The sequence below is a fragment of the Carya illinoinensis genome, chromosome 9 (assembly GCF_018687715.1).
Source record: "Carya illinoinensis cultivar Pawnee chromosome 9, C.illinoinensisPawnee_v1, whole genome shotgun sequence".
NCBI classification, from domain to species: Eukaryota; Viridiplantae; Streptophyta; class Magnoliopsida; order Fagales; family Juglandaceae; genus Carya; species Carya illinoinensis.
Window position 1 is genome coordinate 16,545,148 of NC_056760.1, and position 20,928 is coordinate 16,566,075.

A 20,928-nucleotide genomic window follows, 5' to 3' on the forward strand; every position below is an offset into this window, starting at 1 on the left:
GAAGATAACCTAAATCTTGTATATAGGCATTGAAACAGGTTTTGAATTTTGCATGTTGATGCATTTTAACAGCTCATGAATGTATCGGGTTTGACTCATAAATAGACCAGTTGATTGACGAATGACTTCAACACCTAAAAAGTAATGAAGATAACCTAAAGTTTTGACTAGAAATGACATACATAAAGCAGTAAAGCATTTGACCCAATGACAATATTGTCATCAACATAAATTAGAACATAGATACAATCAGATGAACTAGAGTAAATTAATGAATAATGAGGAATCTGATCGAGACCCTTGAAACCCTAACAAGGGTAGTTTGGTGCTTGGTTTAGAGCACCAAGCTCAAAGAGCTTGTTTTAACCCATAAATTGATTTTTGTAGCTTACAAACATAAGAGGGAAGATTAAAATTGACAAAACCTAGTGGTTGCTGCATATAGACGTCCTCCTCCAGGTCCCCGTGTAGGAATGCATTTTGCACATCGAGTTGATGAAGAAGCCACTTGTTTTGCATAGTTATAGAAACCAGAAGATGGATTGTAGTAGCCTTGGCAACTAGACTAAAGGTTTCAGTGTAGTCCAAACCAGCCTGTTGATGGAACCCCTTGGCCACAAGGCGGGCGTTGTTGCATTTTCTATATATCTTCCTTGATTCCAAATGAACAGATTCACTATACATTTATAGAGTATAGTATCCAATGAGAGACTTTTCATAAAAACAGAAAGATAAAATCAAGAATATTCTGTGGAGTAGAGTCTGTTATGCTGTTGTATTGAAGTCCTCTATTGGGTCATGAGTTGAGTCAAGTTGTTGGGAATTTCTTCCAGAAGCACTTGTGTGTGTACCACGTGCAGAGTCATGTGCCTTAATACTCAAAGATAAATATTTTAGTGAGGATGATCAGTTGCTACTTAGTGAGGATGATCACTTGCTACTACATAAGCTTCTACTAACATTTGGAATAATAATCAAATAAGAGTAGCAATACAACTATAATTTTTTTAATTTTTTATAATCCATTAATACAATCATGTATTTTCATTAAAAGTTTATAGAACTACATACACTCAATTTCACATAGGGTTGTAAAATAATTGTAAGAGGGTTGTCATAAGGGAGGCATTTTTATTTGAGGTTATGGCGTAGTTTTGCTATATGCCTCCTTTGTGTATAACTCGTCTTTGTTGGGTTATGCGGCATTTTATTTGGGGAACAATAAATCTATTCTACAGATAATGCCAAGCTATTCATGCATTTTTCGGTATGGGTGAATGCCAACAATATTGTTATATGATCCCGTTCTTTCTTGCTATGGTTTAAACTCTAACAAAACGAGTAACTCATCACGAACTCTATCAAGTATCAAAGGATCGGGAAGAGGCAAACATGTCATTTGTCGTGTCAAGTAAGAGAGTTGATTGAAAAAAGTTTTGTAATTGAGATTTACTTGTAATTAATTTTCAAATAAAAAAATTGACTTTTTTATGTTTGGCTTTCCTATAAATTTTTATATTTAAATAGTTCTTTAAATGGTTTCCATTTGTTACTAATTTTGTTGTTATACATTTGATTCACTACAAGTTAATGCTTTCTTATTATATTATTGTATAAATGTCGACTAACTAATTTGTTTAGTAAATTGATAAATCTTTATGTTACAATATACGGATATTTGGGTAATTTCAAGTTACATAATTCGAAGTGAGTAATTATTTCTTAAAATGAATCTAAAACATTATATATATTGTAAGGGATAAAATATAATAGACCCACAATATTTTTAAGGCCTAGCCCAGTGGAAGAGGAACCCATCAGGAGAGAAGAAAGAAGGAGGGAAAGAAGAGACAACTGGACGAGGGAGGATATGGTGTCATGAGGCAAAATGGGTGATATAACATAAAATAAAAAGCGTAGGAAATAAAAGGCACGAACATATATGACTTCAAGGACTTCGGGTTAGGCTTTTTCGAGACTTTACCTTCTTCAACTTCGCCACAAAGACTACAAAGAGATGATAGAACTCAAATTTCCTAGTGAGAACAAAAAATTATGAGAGATTATAAATGATTCAACGTGTCTCACAAACAACATATGAAAATGCCAATAAAAAAAAAATGCAATTCATTAATTACAAGTCTTAAAAAGCAGGCGATCTAGAACGTCAATATGAGAGCCTTTTTTCATACTTTCCACGGTTTTTGGGTGCTCTGTTCAGTCTCATCATTGTTTTTTCAAAATTATCACTTTTTTTAAATTTATTTTTTATATATTAAAAGAAATACATAAATATACTATTAGTAATATTTTTAACTATTTTTAAAACAAAATTCAAATATATTAATATATAGTAAGTTTTAGAAGACAAAATTATGAATTCTTCTTTGTCAATTGACATGCTCGATATGGGTGCAACTTTCAATAGAGCTGATAACTCAACTTCACGACATGAAGGAAATTATTTTTTATTTTTTAAAAATTTTTGAATAATTTTTTCATCAGAAATGTCAGTTAGAAACTCACTTTTGATTAAGAAAATACAAAAATCTGAAAAAAATATATGTTAAAAAAATATTCAATTCAGACAATAATTAGTTGGATGTCAAGTGGTACGTCTACATACGTATCTTGATTATACGGATCATGATTCTCCAGAATCCTTCTAAAGAGCATACCATTTGACAATTCAACTTGACCAATCAAGAAAATTATTATTACTTTTTTAATTTTTTGAATTTTTAGAAGAAAAGTCAGTTAGAAAATCCATTATCGTTCAAGAAAATGGGATCAAAAATATTATTTTTAATCAATTCGATCAAGTTGGGTTGTCAAATAATATGCGGATCAGTATCATGATCGATTTGCCTTTTTTCGTTAATGAATTAGGATTTATTAATCAAGTCAAACCAAAACGTACAGTACCACAAGAGAATTAAAAATAGTTATTTTAATTATTAGTACAATATGAATGACACAGATCGAAACCCCAGATCTTCCCCTTGCATGCCATGATCAAAAGGAAGCTGGGTACTGATCTATTATTGATACTGATTATGGATAAGTAGATGCAGAGTACTGATTTAAATGCTTTTCTCTTCATTTTGGGTGGTCGATCCTCATGGTATCGAGATATGATTTCCCACGGAGTTCCCGTGAAAAATGATTCCTGAAGTAATCGGCAACATCAATTCTTCTGAACAAAGCAGGTGATCTCTCCGGAGAAATAAGGCTTGGTGCTGGTCCCATATCTCCATCCAGCTTTGGGCTGTAAAATGTGGCAATAGAGAGCCTCTCCTTCTCCGAGTTCACTGTTGCCCGATGCTCGATGCTTCGGTATGTTCCATTTGTCACGATCTGCATGTGCGTCATGTAACAAAGCCCCTTTAATTTCACATATATGTATCGACAACAGGCATAAGTACTGGACATAATTTCCAATCTCCTTTTTAACTATTTTCTTATACAAGAAATACTATATTTCACTAAAGTAAATTCATAAATTAACAAAATTTGATATGGTATGTCAGATTGTAAAATTGGTTAACTTATTATAAAACATATCTAATGCATCACATAAACATCAATTTGTGAAATTATTTTTATTAAACCTCTTTATCACAGTAACATATCTAATGAGCAATTTCTTATCCTCACCAGCCTCATGCTTAGTTTGTTACGTTTTATATATAAACAGGTGTTTATAGACGCAATGATTCATCCAAAAAAATCTGAAAAATACTTGAAGTGGGTCCTTGCCCAGCTTGCATTGGCGACAAAGGAGGGTTTTTTTTTTTTTTTTTCATTTATTCTTCTAATTTTCAAGATCTTGGGCTACTTACCTCCAGAATATCACCAATGTTGACAATGAAAGCGTTTGGTAGGGGCTTAACAGGAATCCACATCCCATTTTTCCTTATCTGTAGGCCTTCCATCTCATTGACTTGCAGGAGAATTGTTAGGCCAACGGAATCAGAGTGAGGCTTGAGACCAATGGCAAGCTCTGGCTGCGGACATGGAGGATAATAATTCATCCTCATGCCTTGCCACCCTTCTTCAAACAACTCCGTCATATCCCTAGTTTCCATTCTCAGAGCTTTTGCCATTAGGTCAAAGATTTTCATTGCAAGAGCTTTTAATTCAGCCGAGTAAGCTTCTAAATTGTCTCTGCAAATTAAAGAAGATATATACACTTTAGTGATCCTTTACTCGATAGATCAAATGCCTTAATTAATATATCTAAAGTTCAGAGAAATGCAAGTTTCATTCTTACTGTCCAAATATAGAGATAGGTGTAAAGATTGTTAGTAAATACGATTAATAATAAAATTTATCATTCTTATTAGCTTAAACTTTTGGAATAAACGATGATAATTTTATATAGTATCATAGCATAGTTACATTAATTAAAATATATGACTAATTAATTTTTCCACTAATTAGCATATATGAAACTATTTATGGTCCTGTTTTAATATTAAAACCAATTATTGAATTGTGTAAATTTAGAGAGAGAACCTCAACGGGAGAGGGAGCTTGGGAAACAAGTGCGGCTTCCTCAAATGGGTAGGAAGAGTGACCATGTAGAAAAGGTCTCCCCAGTCAAGCTTCTGCTCGTCAGAGACGACAAAGGCCTGCCCAAATCCCTCTATATCCCCTCCTTGTTGCCAATATTTCTTCTTCTCTTCCATTGGGAGTTCAAAGAATTCTTGAATGCCAGACTTCACATTCTCCAACAACGAACTGCTCACCCCATGGTTTATCAGCTGTAGTATATATAATTATAATTAATCCATCGAGAAGAACAAAAGAAAAATTTTATTTTTATTTTCTTAAATATTAAAAAAAATCCCAGCATAACTAAAAATTCAAGCACTTCGTTAATTACTAAATAAAAAAATTAATCAGGACTCGTTTATTGGTGAGTGTAGCATTTTTGTTATATGAATGTAATCCCACGAACTAATTACCGTACTTGTTGGTTATTATATTTAGAAAAATGCTTAGTCCCTGATTTTGTTCTCTCAATTTGACTGTAAGTGTGTTTTAATTTATTTATTTTTTAATGGTTGAAAAAATACAACTATTTTATTTATTTTATAGTGGTAAGGCTATCATTATTCTATTTATTATTAGATTGCATTGATTATATATGTTTTTGCATTTGCATTAGAGGTCCCTTGTAATTAACTAGATTTTCAATCTCTATGTTTTTGCATTTGCATTAGAGGTCTCTTGCATTTACCAAATAGTTTACATTTTTAATCTCTATGTTTCTGAAATATATGAAAAGTTGATCTAATTCTATGTACTTACAAGATTTACATTTTTCAGATGCCGTGTAGATCATTTTTTAGATGTCGTGCCCAAGGTATACTCTGTTTTTTGGTATTTTGAGTAGGATATATAAACGAGTAGATCATTTTAATCTTACCCATTATATGAATCTGGACCATTATGCTTTCAGCTACTAGATTAGAAGCTTTCCGGCTTGAGGATTGTATGATATTGAATATGACCCAAAGAAACATTTTGCAAGCTCAACAATTGCATAACTTTTTTGGTTATCGATTAGAAGTTTCAGCTATTGATTTATGGTTACTCTCTATTAATTTAGTATAATTTTTTTTTATCTTTTCCAGGCTCAACAATTGCATAACATTTTCCAAAAAATTATTGGATAAATGTGAAGAAAAAGTACCCATGAAAGAAATGGTCTTAAAGCTAATGACAAACACAATGTGAAGATGAAGAATTATTCATGAAGAACTTTTATGTGCTTTTATTTGTAATTTTTTTTATTATATGAATAATAACCCATTATATCATATTTATTATTAATTGATATATTATATTATTTTATTGTGAGATATCATATTATTGGTGCGTTAGTAAATACCGTTAATTAATGCAATGCGCCAGTAATATATTTATTGCGGTGTTTATATTAATGTTGCTAATTTAAAAAAAATATGCTAGCAACAAATTAGTAGTAGTGTTTACAATTAGCTGCAATGCAGAAAAAAACAAACTCATGATGACGTTTAGATAAACGCCATTAATAAATTCAAAGTGTTGCTAATGTACTACTAGTGACATTTAAATAAAAGCCGCTAATTTGTATGATGTGCTGACAACATAATGTGGCGGCGTTTATGTTAACGCCGCTATTTTAAAAAAATACCGTCGTTTAAATAAACGTCGTTAATAACTTCGCCAAAATACTATTAGTGGCATTTAAATAAATGCCACCAAATTGTATGATGAGTCGGCATCGTACTAGTGGCGGCGTTTATCTAATTGTCATTAAATTAGGTCATTAGCGACGTTTAGATAAACGTCATTAAATTATTTAAGGTGCCGTCGCTAATAGTAGAAAAATGCCGCAAATTAATTAGCGGCATTTTTTGGGATAGTTACCAGCGCATATCCAACGCCGGCAATTCTATCTTTTTTTGTAGTGTACACTCCATCACCAATTTTTTCTTTTTTAAATTACTGTTAATTCAATCTGGATGCGAAAAAATACCTGGAAGAAACCCCAATCCCGAGAAGCAAGGTGCAACTTGTCGAGCTCTGAGAAATCATCGTTGTTGGAAAGTATGGTTTGCAAGTCGATGACAGGGAGTTGGGGTAAAGAGGAGGTATTTGAGATGATGAGGGGAGGATCTTGATGGGGTATCACATATCGTGGTGGAATTGTAGACTTTTTCTCCTTGGCCAGATCTTGAACCCATGGCACTGCGATAGATCTTCCCAGGCTCTGTAGCTTTTCTTGATGATCCATAGCTTTTAACAGATATATCAAACCAAAAACCACAATGATATATATCTCTCTATAATAATAAGCGCCTATCGCGCTTCTACAGGAATGAGCAGTAAATTCACATATTTCGTTTTTTTCTTCCGTATTTATTGTATAATTACTTTTTTAACCTTTTGTTTTCTTCCTTTATGTCTGTTTATATAAGGATGTTTTGGTCTTTAGTGAGGCTGTGTCAATGATATTTTTTCAGAAGAACTTCAAACGAGACAAATCTTTCATTCTTAGCTTCGTATTCCTCCCAAGTTCTCTCTCTAAACTCAGACCCATCCTCACTCAAAACCTGCGAAAATCAAAACCCCGGCGAATCCAAAAACTAACCTAGCAAGAAAACCAGCAGTGTCGGTTTTCCGAGCGAAAAGTCTGAGGCCATGTAAAATCTGAGTCTTTAATATGGTAATTTTATGTTATAAAACCTTCCACTCTCTCACACAAATCCATCGTAGCAAAGCTGAAAATACCTCCACAAAACCTTTCAGTAATTTAATCGACCTTCTCGTTCTTCGTAATTGGTCTCTTTTGTTTTTATTTTCGATATTCTTTTTAGTTGTTTTCGATCGATTATGGCCGAGGAACACCACAATAAGGGTATATATGAGTATGAGACTGCTTGCGTTGATGATCAGCAGGTTGCCGTGGAGAAGACGGACCGAGGGTTGTTTGATTTCCATAGGAAGAAAGAGGAGGAGAAGCGCCAAGAGGAGGCGATTGTTACTGAGTTTGATGAGAAAGTTACAGTTTCTGAATATGAGCCAAAGGTAGAGGATCAATGTGATGACCCGCTTTTAAGTGTATTTTCGCTTAAATGGTTGTTTTTATTTAATTCATATACTAGTTTATTATTTTAATTTATTTGTGTTTTAAAATTGGTTTTTAATTTAATTTAATTTATTTGATGTTGTGTTTTATTTCTTTTAGTTGTTTTGTGGTTTTAATCTCTTTTTGGCGGTTTAGTTTTGTTTTCCGAATGAAGATTAGATCTCCTCTTTTTCCTACACTTCTTTTCTTTTTTTTCCTTTCTTTTTCTTTTTCCTCTTTCTTTTTTTCCTTCTTCTTTTCTTTTTCCTTTCTTTTTCTTTTTTTCTTTTTTTCTTTTTCTCTCTTCTCTCTCCCTGATCGGCCCCCCCGAGCTCTCTCTCTCCTCCCTCTCCCTCACGCCGGAACACTCCTCAGCCCAACCCATCGCCGTCCGGCCACCGTTCGGCCCCCCACCGGTCCCATTCTCTTCCCCTCCCTCTGGTGCACCACCCCACCCAAGCTCACCCCCAACCGGCCGGCCATTTGGCCAGAAAAAGCCCAACAAAGCCGCACGGTTTTGGCTCCGATCCGCCGCCGTCGCTCCACCTCCGGCCACCATTTCTTCACCACTTCATCACCGGTCCCTTGCCATCCTAACCCACCCATTTCCGGCCTCCAACAACCACCGGAGCAGCTCCTACGAGCTTGTTTTCCGATTTGGGTATTTCGGCCATTTTCCGGCGATTCCGCCGCCACCCACGGCCGTTCATCACTTCCAATAGCTTCACAACCATCCCTTGACCACCCCCTATCAATCTCGTGTCCTAGTTTGTCCCCGTTCAAAAGTGGGTTTTTCAAACCCACGGCCACAGTGAATTTTCACTGTGACGTTGCTGTTTTTCCGCCGTTTGCAACGCCGCTTGTTTTCTAAAATTGCCATATAGCGCTGTAAGTATTTTCCAAACCCTATTTTCAGATTTTAATATATATTGCTCATTCAATTATTTACTGTTGTTGGTTGTTGATTCCGGACTGAGTCCGAGGAGTTTCGGGGGTCGGATGGATGGAGGACGGAGTTGCCTGTTTATTTGATTTATGATTGTTCGATTATTTTATTATGCATTGTTATGGCATTACATGGTGCATGCACGTGTGTTTGTGGATTTGTGTGAAAAGCCTGTGTATTGGCGTAAGTGGTCTTACGGGTGCGTGTGTATCACGACCCCAAGCCGGGATGGGGTATTATCCCGGTGGAGCTCCTCTGGTCACTCGGGAGCGGAATAAACTGAGTGACGTCCCCTGAGTTGTCGCTAGACGACGGGAGCGGGGGCTAGGGGTTGCTTGGCTACGAACGCGCCGGGCGCGGAACCGAGCATCGCTCTACGCACCGACTCCGTGGCCCTTCGCTGGTGAGGGCTAGAGGATGCTTGGCTACGAACGTGCGGGGCACGGAACTGGGCATCGCTCGTTAGGTGTCACATGCGTAGTGGTACTCTGCGGTGTGGCATTGGAGCCAGAGTGTGCGAATGACCCCTAGGGGAGGTCATGGTGCATACGGATAAAAAATGTGATTTTGGCGTGTGTGGAAAACTGTGTCTTTGGGTTTTGTACATTGGGCATGGTTCATGCATATTGTTTGAGTTCTATATGTGTTATTATCTGGTAGTGCTTGGGTTTTACTTACCTGCGGTACCATTTATGGTTCCGTAGCTTTTGGTGCAGGAGATGAGGATGAGGAGGAGGAGGCTGAGCCCGAGGATGCGGCTCCGCCGGGTTGCTGATGTTATGCATTTCTTTATGGTTTTAAAGCTGTATTTGTGTTTTGTAATATTTTATCTATGTACGTTTTAAACAGCTTGTATTACGTTAAGAAAAAAATTCTGGTACTTAGTTATGACTTTCGTTATCCGCTGCGTGTTCTTTCGTGCACATTCGTTGCCTTTGCACACACTTGGCACCCGTCGATAGGATGGTGACCCGGGTTGTCACCATCCGGACGTCTCGATTTCCCCGTATTCGGGCGTGGGGATTTGGGGGCGTCACAAGTGGTATCAGAGCGGTTTGGCTCTGGGTAAAACCACATGTCCCGTTGGTAGTACCAGAATGTTTTTAAAGTTGTGTTTTGAAAATTATGTTAAGTATAGTTGTTTTATTTGTTTTATTTGTTTGGGCTTGTTTGCTTGTTTTTATTTCATTTAGTTATGTTTTGGCATGTTGGTTTCTTTTATCTCTTGCTGTGTAGTGCTGTTTTTGTTTTTGTTGGCTTTATGATGGTTTTATTTGTTTTCTTAAAGGAGGGTCAAGAGTGGTGTTGTGACAGGAATATGGGGAGACCAGGAAGACCAAGGAAAAATACTCAGGAGCCACGGGACAATACCTCCAGGGATGACTCCATAGCCGAAGCAATTCGGCAGATGACGGAGTTTATGCAACAGAGTGCGAGGTCTCAACAGGCAGGGCCTTGGCCACCACAAGGACCTTGGCCACCACAAGGGGGTCCTTGGCCACCATCAGGAGGGCCTTATCCACCGTCAGGAGAGCCTTGTCCGCAACAAGGAGGGTATTGGCCACAACCAGGAGGTCCCTGGCCATATCAGGGAGTGTCTTGGATGTATCCAGGAGGGTCCAGTAGCATGGTGCAAGCCGAATGCACCTATGAGCGCTTCTTGGCGCATAGGACTCCACACTTCACGGGAAATGAGGATCCACTTCAGGCTGGAAAATGGATCAAAGATTTGGAGAAGACTTTTGAGGTGTGTGGGTGCATTGAGGCACAACAAGTACTTTACGCCAGCTACCTCTTGCAAGGTACCGCTTCTGATTGGTGGGATACCAAGAGGGTGCTGTTGGAATCTGAACTGGGATCTTTCGCTGCGGTGACCTGGCAGCGTTTCAAGAAGGAGTTTAATGACCGCTTCTTTCCTGCATCGGTAAGGAAGCAAAAGGCAAGAGAGTTCTCCAATCTGGTCCAAGGGGGCGCGACAGTGGAGCTGTACGCCCGGAGGTTCATAGAACTTGAGCGGTTTGCTCCTCACCTTGTCGCCACTGAGGAGATGCGAGCAGATCGTTTCCAGGAGGGGCTGCGTCATGACATACGCCGTATGGTGGTCAGCCATCGGATATCCACTTTTCAGGAATTAGTGGATGTGGCTACCCTTGTGGAGCGGGAAAATAATCTGAGTGTGGGTTCCCCTCCAGGGCATAAGAGGCGGAGTTTCTCTGGTGAAGGAAGCAGCTCGGGTTCGCCCCAGAAGTTTGTTCAGCGGACCGGAACTCGACCTCCTACGTCCTCAGGTGTTCGTATGGGAGGACGGGTGCCTATTTGTGGAGCTTGTAATAGAGCTCATGAGGGCGAGTGTCGGATGAGTAGCGGACCCTAGTGTTACCGGTGCGGCCAAGTGGGACATATTGCGCGGGATTGCTCTGTCAGAGTTCAAGAAAGCCGTGGAGGTAGACACGGTGGAAGAACCAACCCGAGACAAGCAGTGCAAGCCCGGGTTTATGCTGTCACACCCGGAGAGGTGGATGATGAGGCACCAGCGACCCATGATGCTGGAGTAATCACAGGTATGGATTAATTTAATTTTTAAGTTGGATTTAATTTTTGGTGCATTCGGTTTCTTCGTTGTTTTTTGGATTTCATGGGTTGTGTGTTTGGTTCAGGAAGAGTCCGTTTGTATGAGTTTTATGCTTGTACTTTGTTTGATTCCGGTGCTTCACGATCGTTTGTGTGTTCCACGTTTGCTCGAGTGTGTAACTTGGTCACGGAACCGTTGCCGAAGGCTATGGTAGTGGCTCTACCCGATGGTGAGATGGTGTGGTATTTCAAGGTTGCTTTGGGATGCCCGTTAAATTTTGAGGGAAGATTCTTGGATGCGGATTTGGTGGTGTTCAAGTTGTTGGGCTTAGATATCATCCTCGGGATGGATTGGCTATACCGATATTCTGCGAGTATTAATTGCAGAAGTCGGATAATTAGCTTTCAGCTTCCAGATGGTGATTGTCTGGAATTTGCGGGGAGTAGATTAAAAGAAAAGCCAATGATTATATCGGCGATTCAGGCAAGACGAGAGATTGCATGGGGAGCGGATGCATTCTTGGTTCAGATGGTGTCCACGCCGTCTGAGAAGAAGTCCTTGGCAGACATTCCAGTTGTGGAAGAATTCCCCGATGTGTTTGTGGATGACTTGCCCGGACTACCTCCTGTTCGGGAGATGGAGTTTGTTATAGACTTGGAACCTGGAGCGGCTCCTGTGCATAAAGCTCCTTATCGCATGGCACCGGCTGAATTGAAAGAGTTGAAGACTCAGTTGCAAGAGTTAGTAGAGAAGGGATTTATTCAGCCTAGTACGTCGCCGTGGGGTGCACTAGTTTTATTTGTTAAGAAGAAAGATGGAACCCTCCGTATGTGCATTGACTATCGGGAATTGAATAAGGTGACCATCAAAAATAAATACCCTCTCCCGCGGATTGACGATTTGTTTGACCAGCTTCAAGGAGCAGCCGTGTTCTCTAAGATTGATCTGAGGTCGGGATACTACCAGCTGAGAATCAGAGACCAGGATGTGCCTAAAACTGCTTTCAGGTCGAGGTATGGGCATTATGAATTTAAGGTGATGCCGTTTGGGTTAGCTAATGCTCCTGCTGCCTTCATGGATTTAATGAATAGGGTGTTTCAACCTTACCTGGATTCCTTTGTGGTAGTATTTATTGATGATATACTGATTTATTCCTGAGATGTTGAAGAGCATGTGTATCATCTTAGCCTGGTACTTGAGAGATTGAGAGAACACCAGCTATACGCCAAGCTCAGCAAGTGTGAGTTCTGGTTGGAAGAGGTTAAATTTCTTGGGCATGTAATTTCCCGGGGCGGAGTGGCAATTGATCCTAGTAAGGTAGAAGCCATATTGTCATGGCAACGCCCGACAACCGTGCGCGAGGTCAGGAGTTTCTTGGGGTTCGCCGGATACTACCGAAGATTTGTAGAGAGTTTTGCTCGCCTATCCGGACCTCTCACAGCTTTGACTCGGAAGAATACATAATTTGTTTGGTCAGAGAAATGTGAGAGAAGCTTCCAAGAATTGAAGAATAGGTTGACAACGGCACCAATGTTAGCACTCCTAGAACCGCATAAGCCATTCGTAGTCTTCAGTTATGCGTCTAAGTTCGGTTTGGGTTGTGTCCTTATGCAGGAAGGACGGGTTGTAGCCTATGCATCTCGTCAGCTTAAGGACCATGAGAAGAATTATCTGACGCACGATCTAGAATTGGCTACGATTGTTTTTGCACTCAAGATCTGGCGGCATTTTTTGTATGGGGAAGCTTGCGAGGTATTTACCGATCACAAGAGCTTGAAGCATTTGTTTTCCCAGAAAAATCTGAATATGAGGCAAAGGCGTTGGCTGGAGCTAATCAGTGACTATCAGTGTGAGATCAAGTACCACCCAGGGAAGGCTAATATAGTTGCTGATGCTTTGAGCCGGAAGTCTCATTTGGAAGATGAAGCCGAACCGTCAGAATTGGAATCGTTGCTTTGTGGGATGAGAAGGCTCCTTATAGAAAGTTCGCAGCAAGTAGAGATTTTGTCTTCAGTTCTTGATATTCGGGTAACTGATTTTGAAGAATTGAAAGCTCTCCAAAGAAAGGATCCGAAGCTGCTGAACATCAGGAAAAAAGTCTGAAAATCTCGAGGGCCGTTGCATTATAGCATGGATAATGATGGGATACTTCGGTTCCGAGATCGCAGAGTGGTCCCAAAGGACTCAGATTTCAAAGAACGGATCATGGCGGAAGCTCATGCGGCCCCTTATTCAGTTCATCCTGGCAGTACAAAGATGTATCGGGATTTGAAGAAAAATTACTGGAGGGATGGAATGAAGAAGGACGTTGCCTTATATGTGGAGAAATGCCACACATGCCGTCAGGTAAAGGCCGAGCATCAGAGACCTGCAGGTATGCTCCAACCCCTCCCAATTCCTGAGTGGAAATGGGATGACATCACGATGGACTTTGTTGTGGGTTTGCCGAGAATGCCTAGTGGGAAGAATTCTGTTTGGGTGATTGTGGACCGGTTATCGAAGAGTGCTCATTTTCTGCCTGTTAATAACACCGACTCTTTGGGTAAGTTGACCCGTTTGTATGTCAAAGAGGTAGTGCGGCTACACGGCATACCAAAGAGTATAGTGTCGGACCGAGACCCGAGGTTCACGTCGCAGTTCTGGAAGAGTTTGCAGGCAGCTTTGGGTACTAAGTTGAAGTTCAGTACTGCTTATCACCCGCAGACAGACGGCCAGTCAGAGCGCACCATTCAGACCCTGGAAGACATGTTGCGAGCATGTGTCCTGGAATTCCAAGGGAGTTGGGAAAATCATTTGCCGCTCATTGAGTTTGCCTACAATAACAGCTTCCATGCGACCATTCAGATGGCTCCCTATGAAGCTCTTTATGGGAGAAAGTGTAGGTCGCCCTTGTGTTGGGATGAAGTTGGGGAAAGTAGGATAATTGGACCCAAAATAATTCAAGAAATGCAAAGCCAAGTCCGGATCATCAGAGACAAAATGGCGGCAGCTCAGAGTCGCCAAAAAAGCTACGCTGACACCCGGAGGAGAGAGTTGTCTTTTGAAGTTGGTGATTGGGTTTATCTTAAAGTCTCTCCCATGAGAGGTGTTAAGCGTTTTGGTAAGAAAAGGAAACTAGATCCGAGGTACGTCGGCCCTTTTCAGATAATGGAGAGAGTAGGGTCCGTCGCCTATAGGGTTGCTTTGCCAGATTATTTTGGGGATGTTCATGATGTCTTCCACGTATCATCCCTGAAGAAGAGCTTTGGACAACAAGAGCCACGTTTCGTCGACCCAGCAGGTATTCAGTTGCAACCGGCTCTCACTTACGAAGTTGTTCCGTCGCAGATTTTGGATTGGAAGGAGCAACAGTTGAGGTCCAAGACGATACCTTTGGTTAAAGTGGCTTGGGGAGATCTGTTGGCACAAGACTTCTCTTGGGAGCGAGCAGCGGACATGAGGGAGCAGTACCCATACTTGTTTGAATGATGAAGGTATGTATTTTAATCTTGATCTCAGTTGGTTTATGAGCGTTTATGTGGCTTGCTTTAAGTTGGTGGTTGATTTGCAATTTCGAGGATGAAATTGTTTTTAAGGAGGGGAGGATGTGATGACCCGCTTTTAAGTGTATTTTCGCTTAAATGGTTGTTTTTATTTAATTCATATACTAGTTTATTATTTTAATTTATTTGTGTTTTAAAATTGGTTTTTAATTTAATTTAATTTATTTGATGTTGTGTTTTATTTCTTTTAGTTGTTTTGTGGTTTTAATCTCTTTTTGGCGGTTTAGTTTTGTTTTCCGGATGAGGATTAGATCTCCTCTTTTCCCTACACTTCTTTTCTTTTTTTTCCTTTCTTTTTCTTTTTCCTCTTTCTTTTTTTCCTTCTTCTTTTCTTTTTCCTTTCTTTTTCTTTTTTTCTTTTTCTCTCTTCTCTCTCCCCGATCGCCCCCCCGAGCTCTCTCTCTCCTCCCTCTCCCTCACGCCGGAACACTCCTCAGCCCAACCCATCGCCGTCCGGCCACCGTTCGGCCCCCCACTGGTCCCATTCTCCTCCCCTCCCTCCGGTGCACCACCCCACCCAAGCTCACCCCCAACCGGCCCGCCATTTGGCCGGAAAAAGCCCAACAAAGCCGCACGGTTTTGGCTCCGATCCGCCGCCGTCGCTCCACCTCCGGCCACCATTTCTTCACCACTTCATCACCGGTCCCTTGCCGTCCTAACCCACCCATTTCCGGCCTCCAACGACCACCGGAGCAGCTCCTACGAGCTTGTTTTCTGATTTGGGTATTTCGGCCATTTTCCGGCGATTCCGCCGCCACCCACGGCCGTTCATCACTTCCAATAGCTTCACAACCATCCCTTGACCACCCCCTATCAATCTCGTGTCCTAGTTTGTCCCCGTTCAAAAGTGGGTTTTTCAAACCCACGGCCACAGTGAATTTTCACTGTGACGTTGCTGTTTTTCCGCCGTTTGCAACGCCGCTTGTTTTCTAAAATTACCATATAGCGCTGTAAGTATTTTCCAAACCCTATTTTCAGATTTTAATATATATTGCTCATTCAATTATTTACTGTTGTTGGTTGTTGATTTCGGACTGAGTCCGAGGAGTTTCGGGGGTCGGATGGATGGAGGACGGAGTTGCCTGTTTATTTGATTTATGATTGTTCGATTATTTTATTATGCATTGTTATGGCATTACATGGTGCATGCACGTGTGTTTGTGGATTTGTGTGAAAAGCCTGTGTATTGGCGTAAGTGGTCTTACGGGTGCGTGTGTATCACGACCCCAAGCCGGGATGGGGTATTATCCCGGTGGAGCTCCTCTGGTCACTCGGGAGCGGAATAAACTGAGTGACGTCCCCTGAGTTGTCGCTAGACGACGGGAGCGGGGGCTAGGGGTTGCTTGGCTACGAACGCGCCGGGCGCAGAACCGAGCATCGCTCTACGCACCGACTCCGTGGCCCTTCGCTGGTGAGGGCTAGAGGATGCTTGGCTACGAACGTGCGGGGCACGGAACTGGGCATCGCTCGTTAGGTGTCACATGCGTGGTGGTACTCTGCGGTGTGGCACTGGAGCCAGGGTGTGCGGATGACCCCTAGGGGAGGTCATGGTGCATACGGATAAAAAATGTGATTTTGGCGTGTGTGGAAAACTGTGTCTTTGGGTTTTGTACATTGGGCATGGTTCATGCATATTGTTTGAGTTCTATATGTGTTATTATCTAGTAGTGCTTGGGTTTTACTTACCTGCGGTACCATTTATGGTTCCGTAGCTTTTGGTGCAGGAGATGAGGATGAGGAGGAGGAGGCTGAGCCCGAGGATGCGGCTCCGCCGGGTTGCTGATGTTATGCATTTCTTTATGGTTTTAAAGCTGTATTTGTGTTTTGTAATATTTTATCTATGTACGTTTTAAACAGCTTGTATTACGTTAAGAAAAAAATTCTGGTACTTAGTTATGACTTTCGTTATCCGCTGCGTGTTCTTTCGTGCACATTCGTTGCCTTTGCACACACTTGGCACCCGTCGATAGGATGGTGACCCGGGTTGTCACCATCCGGACGTCTCGATTTCCCCGTGTTCGGGCGTGGGGATTTGGGGGCGTCACAATCAAGAACACGAGAAGGAAAAGGAGAAAGAAGAGAAGAAACACGAGAAGCTTCACCGATCCAGCAGCAGCTCTAGCTCTGTAAGTATCTATAGACACGACTCTAATCCATCTATCTGTAATAAAGTTCTCATCATACATGAACTGGTAGATACACAGTGAAACATGCCAGATTTTTTATTTTATTTTTTTATTTTTGTTTGGTTTGGAAAAAGAGGATCTAAAAGATCTGTTCTGGTTATAATTTTATGTTTTTGTATCATTTCCCAACTCCTTTTATGACATTAATTTCTATATTGATTTGATTAAAAAAGAAAATTCGGTTTCTCATTCTATTTAAATTAAGGAAGGTGTAATAAATCTTAAAATATGTCTGTTGCTTGAACTTTGCAGTCTAGCGATGAGGATGAAGGTGAAGGAGAAGAAAAGAAGAAGAAAAAGAAGGAAAAGAAGGGAGATAAGCTCAAGGACAAAATAGCAGTAGAGAAGCAAGAAGAGAAGGATCACGATAGTTGTCATCCCAACCCTCGGTGGTTTTTTTTCTTTTAAAATTTACAGTTTTAACCTCCTTGCTTTTATTATTTTGGATGACAACCCTCGGTGGTTTTTTTTCTTTTGAAATTTACAGTTTTAACCTCCTTGCTTTTATTATTTTTGAGGGTCGGTGGCAGTTTTGAACGTGGAATTTTATTTTTATTTATTTTGCGTTTCTATTTTTTGAACCATTTAGCTGGGCTTCTTTTTTAACCGCTCTATAAATTCTCCATCTTTTTAGTGCTTATATAATAAAGGGAGGATGGCTCTCTCTCTCTCTCTCTCTCTCTCTCTCTCTCTCTCTCTCTCTCTCTCTCTCTCTCTCTCTCTCTCTCTCTCTCTCTCTCTCTCTCTCTCTCTCTCTCTCTCTCTCTCTCTCTCTCTGTATTCACAATTTATTATCTTTTGTCCCAAGTTTTGATTGGCTTTGATATGATTAGTACCCAATCTTATATTTCAGCCATTTCATGTCTAATTGCATTGCATAATGGTTTCCTGTGAGCTAGAATTGGGTCAAAACCCAGATGGGCTAAAAGCAAACGTCTTGGATTATGGGTGTAAATTCATCTAAAAGTTGGGTAATCATATTGTATAGGAAGTGAGAATTTAAGGCATATATGCATTACTTATTCAAGAGGACAAGGTAAAAAAGTGAATAACCATACTTACTACAAATATAGATTTGGAAAAATTAAAAAAAGGAAGGTTAAATAAATTGGTTGATTGATGTGGCAAGTAGCAGCGAGACTGGATTTGGACTGTTTTGATTAGTCATTCGTCACCATATGAAAACCTCCATCAAAGTCGTTGCTATGAGACGGTGATACATGAATTATCTATACAAGCACATGGGCCCCGTTATTTGGGGCCTCCATAAATTAAAAGCATCTCTCTTTTTTTCTCCTTTGATTTACAGTACTTTTAGGAAGTCATATCATCTAAGAAAATCCATGAAAAGTAGAAAAAAATAATTATAAAATATTAAATAGTAATATTTAATGATGTTAGTAGTTAGGATGGGACGAGGGGTTTTTTTTATAATGATGTTACATCAAATTTCATAATGGCAGTATATATATATATTGGCTTGATATCTTATAGGTTAGAGATATATTCCTGTTAATGCCACATGCATTCGATCCACATTAGTTGTCTTTGCTTTCTCATCTAAAATAGTATTTTTAGTATTAAATAATATTCTTATCTCTCTTATCCTTATCTTGACGTTCCTTTATTATCTTTCTTTCTAATTACCTTTATCTCACCATTGCAATAATGGTACGATAGACAACTATATATGCCATTATTTATAAAAACATCAATCATTTTCAATGACTTAATTAAATACGAAAGTGGGTAAAGGACAAAAGACTTAACTGTTGAAGAAATTTCCAATAGAATTTCTAATGTTCCCATAATTATCTTATCCCTTATCATTGCTTTCCAATCTTTTTAATGGATCCAAAGATATGTACGTGCCTCACTGTACCCAACTTTCTATATTTTCTTCTTCCTTCATCCATTCCACTACCAAGTTTCTTTATTTATTCATATATTCATTTTCATATTATAAAACTGTTTCCCATAGCATAGTAACACCTCAATTATTGATGTATGGTATGGAGTGGTGAATAGTAACTGATAAGAAAATATTTTATATACATATATTAGGCATTCTTACCAGTATTTATTATACTGGAGTGGCTCGAGAAAAAAAAATTATAATTTATTTTTTAAAAAAATGAATAAATAAATAATTCACGTAACTGAAATATATGTACTTATATATAGTACCACATTAAGTTTACAGCAACAATACTTGCTAGAAATGATTGATTGAAACCAAAAAAAGCAGGTTATGTATAGATGGATGACACTTTGAATTATGGAAGCTTGAGGCAGCTTCGAGATCACAATTGGATTGCTTGCCTTTTAGTGTGCGTCACCTTTTTCCTGGGGCCTCTCTCTTATATTTAGCAATTTAATTTTACAAGTTGTACGTACGATGTGGCCGATGCGAATAAAACCGAGGCAGTGGGGACCCATGCATCACCCCATCGACTTCTTGAAATAAATTATTGAACTAAGTTTTAATATATTAATTTCTAGACTCCATCACTCTAAATAATTTAGTTTGTATAAAAAAATAATAATTTAATAAATAACTTGGAGGAGAAATTAAAAAAATTGTAAGGACGAAATTATTTGAAGTTAAATAATTACATGATCTAATTAAAAATTGATAGATGGAAGAAAATCATGTCTATCAGCATGCAATACTATACCAGCACAAACGTCCATGCATGCAACAGCACAAGGATAGCAAATAAATATTTTATAGCCAATAATTATCGAGCCAATTACATGCATGTCACATCAGCATGCCCTTCGATATAATATAAAATAAATATCTCCAAGATTCGTACCATGTGGTTTTGGGTTAACTATTGATTAGTGGACACATATAAAATATTATCACTTCACGTACGAGACAGAGAGAGAGGGATCGAGATCAATTGCCTTGGAGGAGAAATTAAAAAAATTGTAAGGACTTGAAATTATTGAAGTTAAATAATTACATGATCTAATTAAAAATTGATAGATGGAAGAAAATCATGTCTATCAGCATGCAATACTATACCAGCACAAACGTCCATGCATGCAACAGCACAAGGATAGCAAATAAATATTTTATAGCCAATAATTACCGAGCCAATTGCATGCCTGTCACATCAGCATTCCCTTCGATATAATATAAAACAAATATCTCCAAGATTCGTACCATGTGCTTGTTGGAGAGGTTTGTTTTGTGGGTGATTGATGATGTATGTTGTGGGACCAGGCTCTTTTCCATGCATGCTAACTTTGTTTATTTTATTTTATTTTATTTTTATGAATCTTCATGGATAGCAAAAGATCATCATATAGATATAGGTCATGTGTTGACATATATAAATGATGAATAATCAGAGGGAATTTAAAAGGTTTGTGTGTCGGCAGCTTGGATTTTTAGCTTTGTTAAATGCATCAATTCAGGTAGAGAAAAAATGATCTATTCTGGAGGGAGACATTATAACACCTGGGCCCAAAGATATACATATATATATTAAGCGAGTGCACCGGCTGGTTCTTTATAGTCCAATCAAATCATTATCATGATAAGTACCTAATTCACAAATTAGTGGCATGCAGTCTGATATGGATTAAGAAATTAGCTCAATTTGTTTGACATTTTGGCCTCTGAATTAATCAGACAGATAAGATATCACACAGATCTCGAGCACAGGCATATCAATAATGCAAAAGTGGAAGTCTCGGAAGATTTTTACGATGTGGCCGGTGCGAATATTTATCAATTGTTTTACTTACTTTGTTGCAAGTTGCTAAAACTTTGTTCCGATGTGCCTGCCAATATTTTAACGTTTTCTATCCATCCATTTGATTTTATTTATAATTATTTTTTATTTTTTAAATCATAAACTTTAGTCAAATCAAAATGTTTGGACAGATCGAAAACGATTGAAAAAAACAAATACTACTTTAACTATAATGATTACCATCATTTTCCTATATTGAAATTTTGCCTAGCTTTTAATAAATATTATTAAAAATCTAAATATACATATAGTAATGCCAAGTGACAAGTCAATCATTGACAAATTAACACT

General features: G+C 39.1%; 1 protein-coding gene and 1 pseudogene across 1 annotated transcript; one reads left to right on the top strand and one right to left on the bottom strand.

Annotated features, from left to right (window-relative positions):
• Positions 1 to 2,869: 2,869 nt before the first annotated feature.
• Positions 2,870 to 6,802, bottom strand: LOC122276265 (protein SRG1-like). The gene is made up of 4 exons (XM_043085854.1): positions 6,530 to 6,802; positions 4,519 to 4,766; positions 3,843 to 4,167; positions 2,870 to 3,357 (listed from the first exon to the last, which is right to left on the bottom strand). Exons 1-4 carry the CDS (start codon positions 6,785 to 6,787, stop codon positions 3,100 to 3,102), a joined length of 1,089 nt encoding a protein of 362 aa, XP_042941788.1. The 5' UTR covers positions 6,788 to 6,802; the 3' UTR covers positions 2,870 to 3,099.
• A 584-nt stretch (positions 6,803 to 7,386) lies between these two features.
• LOC122276863 lies at positions 7,387 to 17,275 on the top strand (annotated as a pseudogene).
• The last annotated feature ends 3,653 nt before the right edge of the window (positions 17,276 to 20,928 follow it).

Bases quoted from the DNA above. Each gene is read 5' to 3' on its own strand.
- LOC122276265 (XM_043085854.1), bottom strand. From the start codon at position 6,787: ATGGATCATCAAGAAAAGCTACAGAGCCTGGGAAGATCTATCGCAGTG. The intron at 4,168-4,518 runs GTTCTCTCTCTA...TTTAATTTGCAG, and splicing joins AAGCTCCCTCTCCCGTTGAG to AGACAATTTAGAAGCTTACT. The intron at 3,358-3,842 runs GTAAGTAGCCCA...ACGCACATGCAG, and splicing joins ACATTGGTGATATTCTGGAG to ATCGTGACAAATGGAACATA.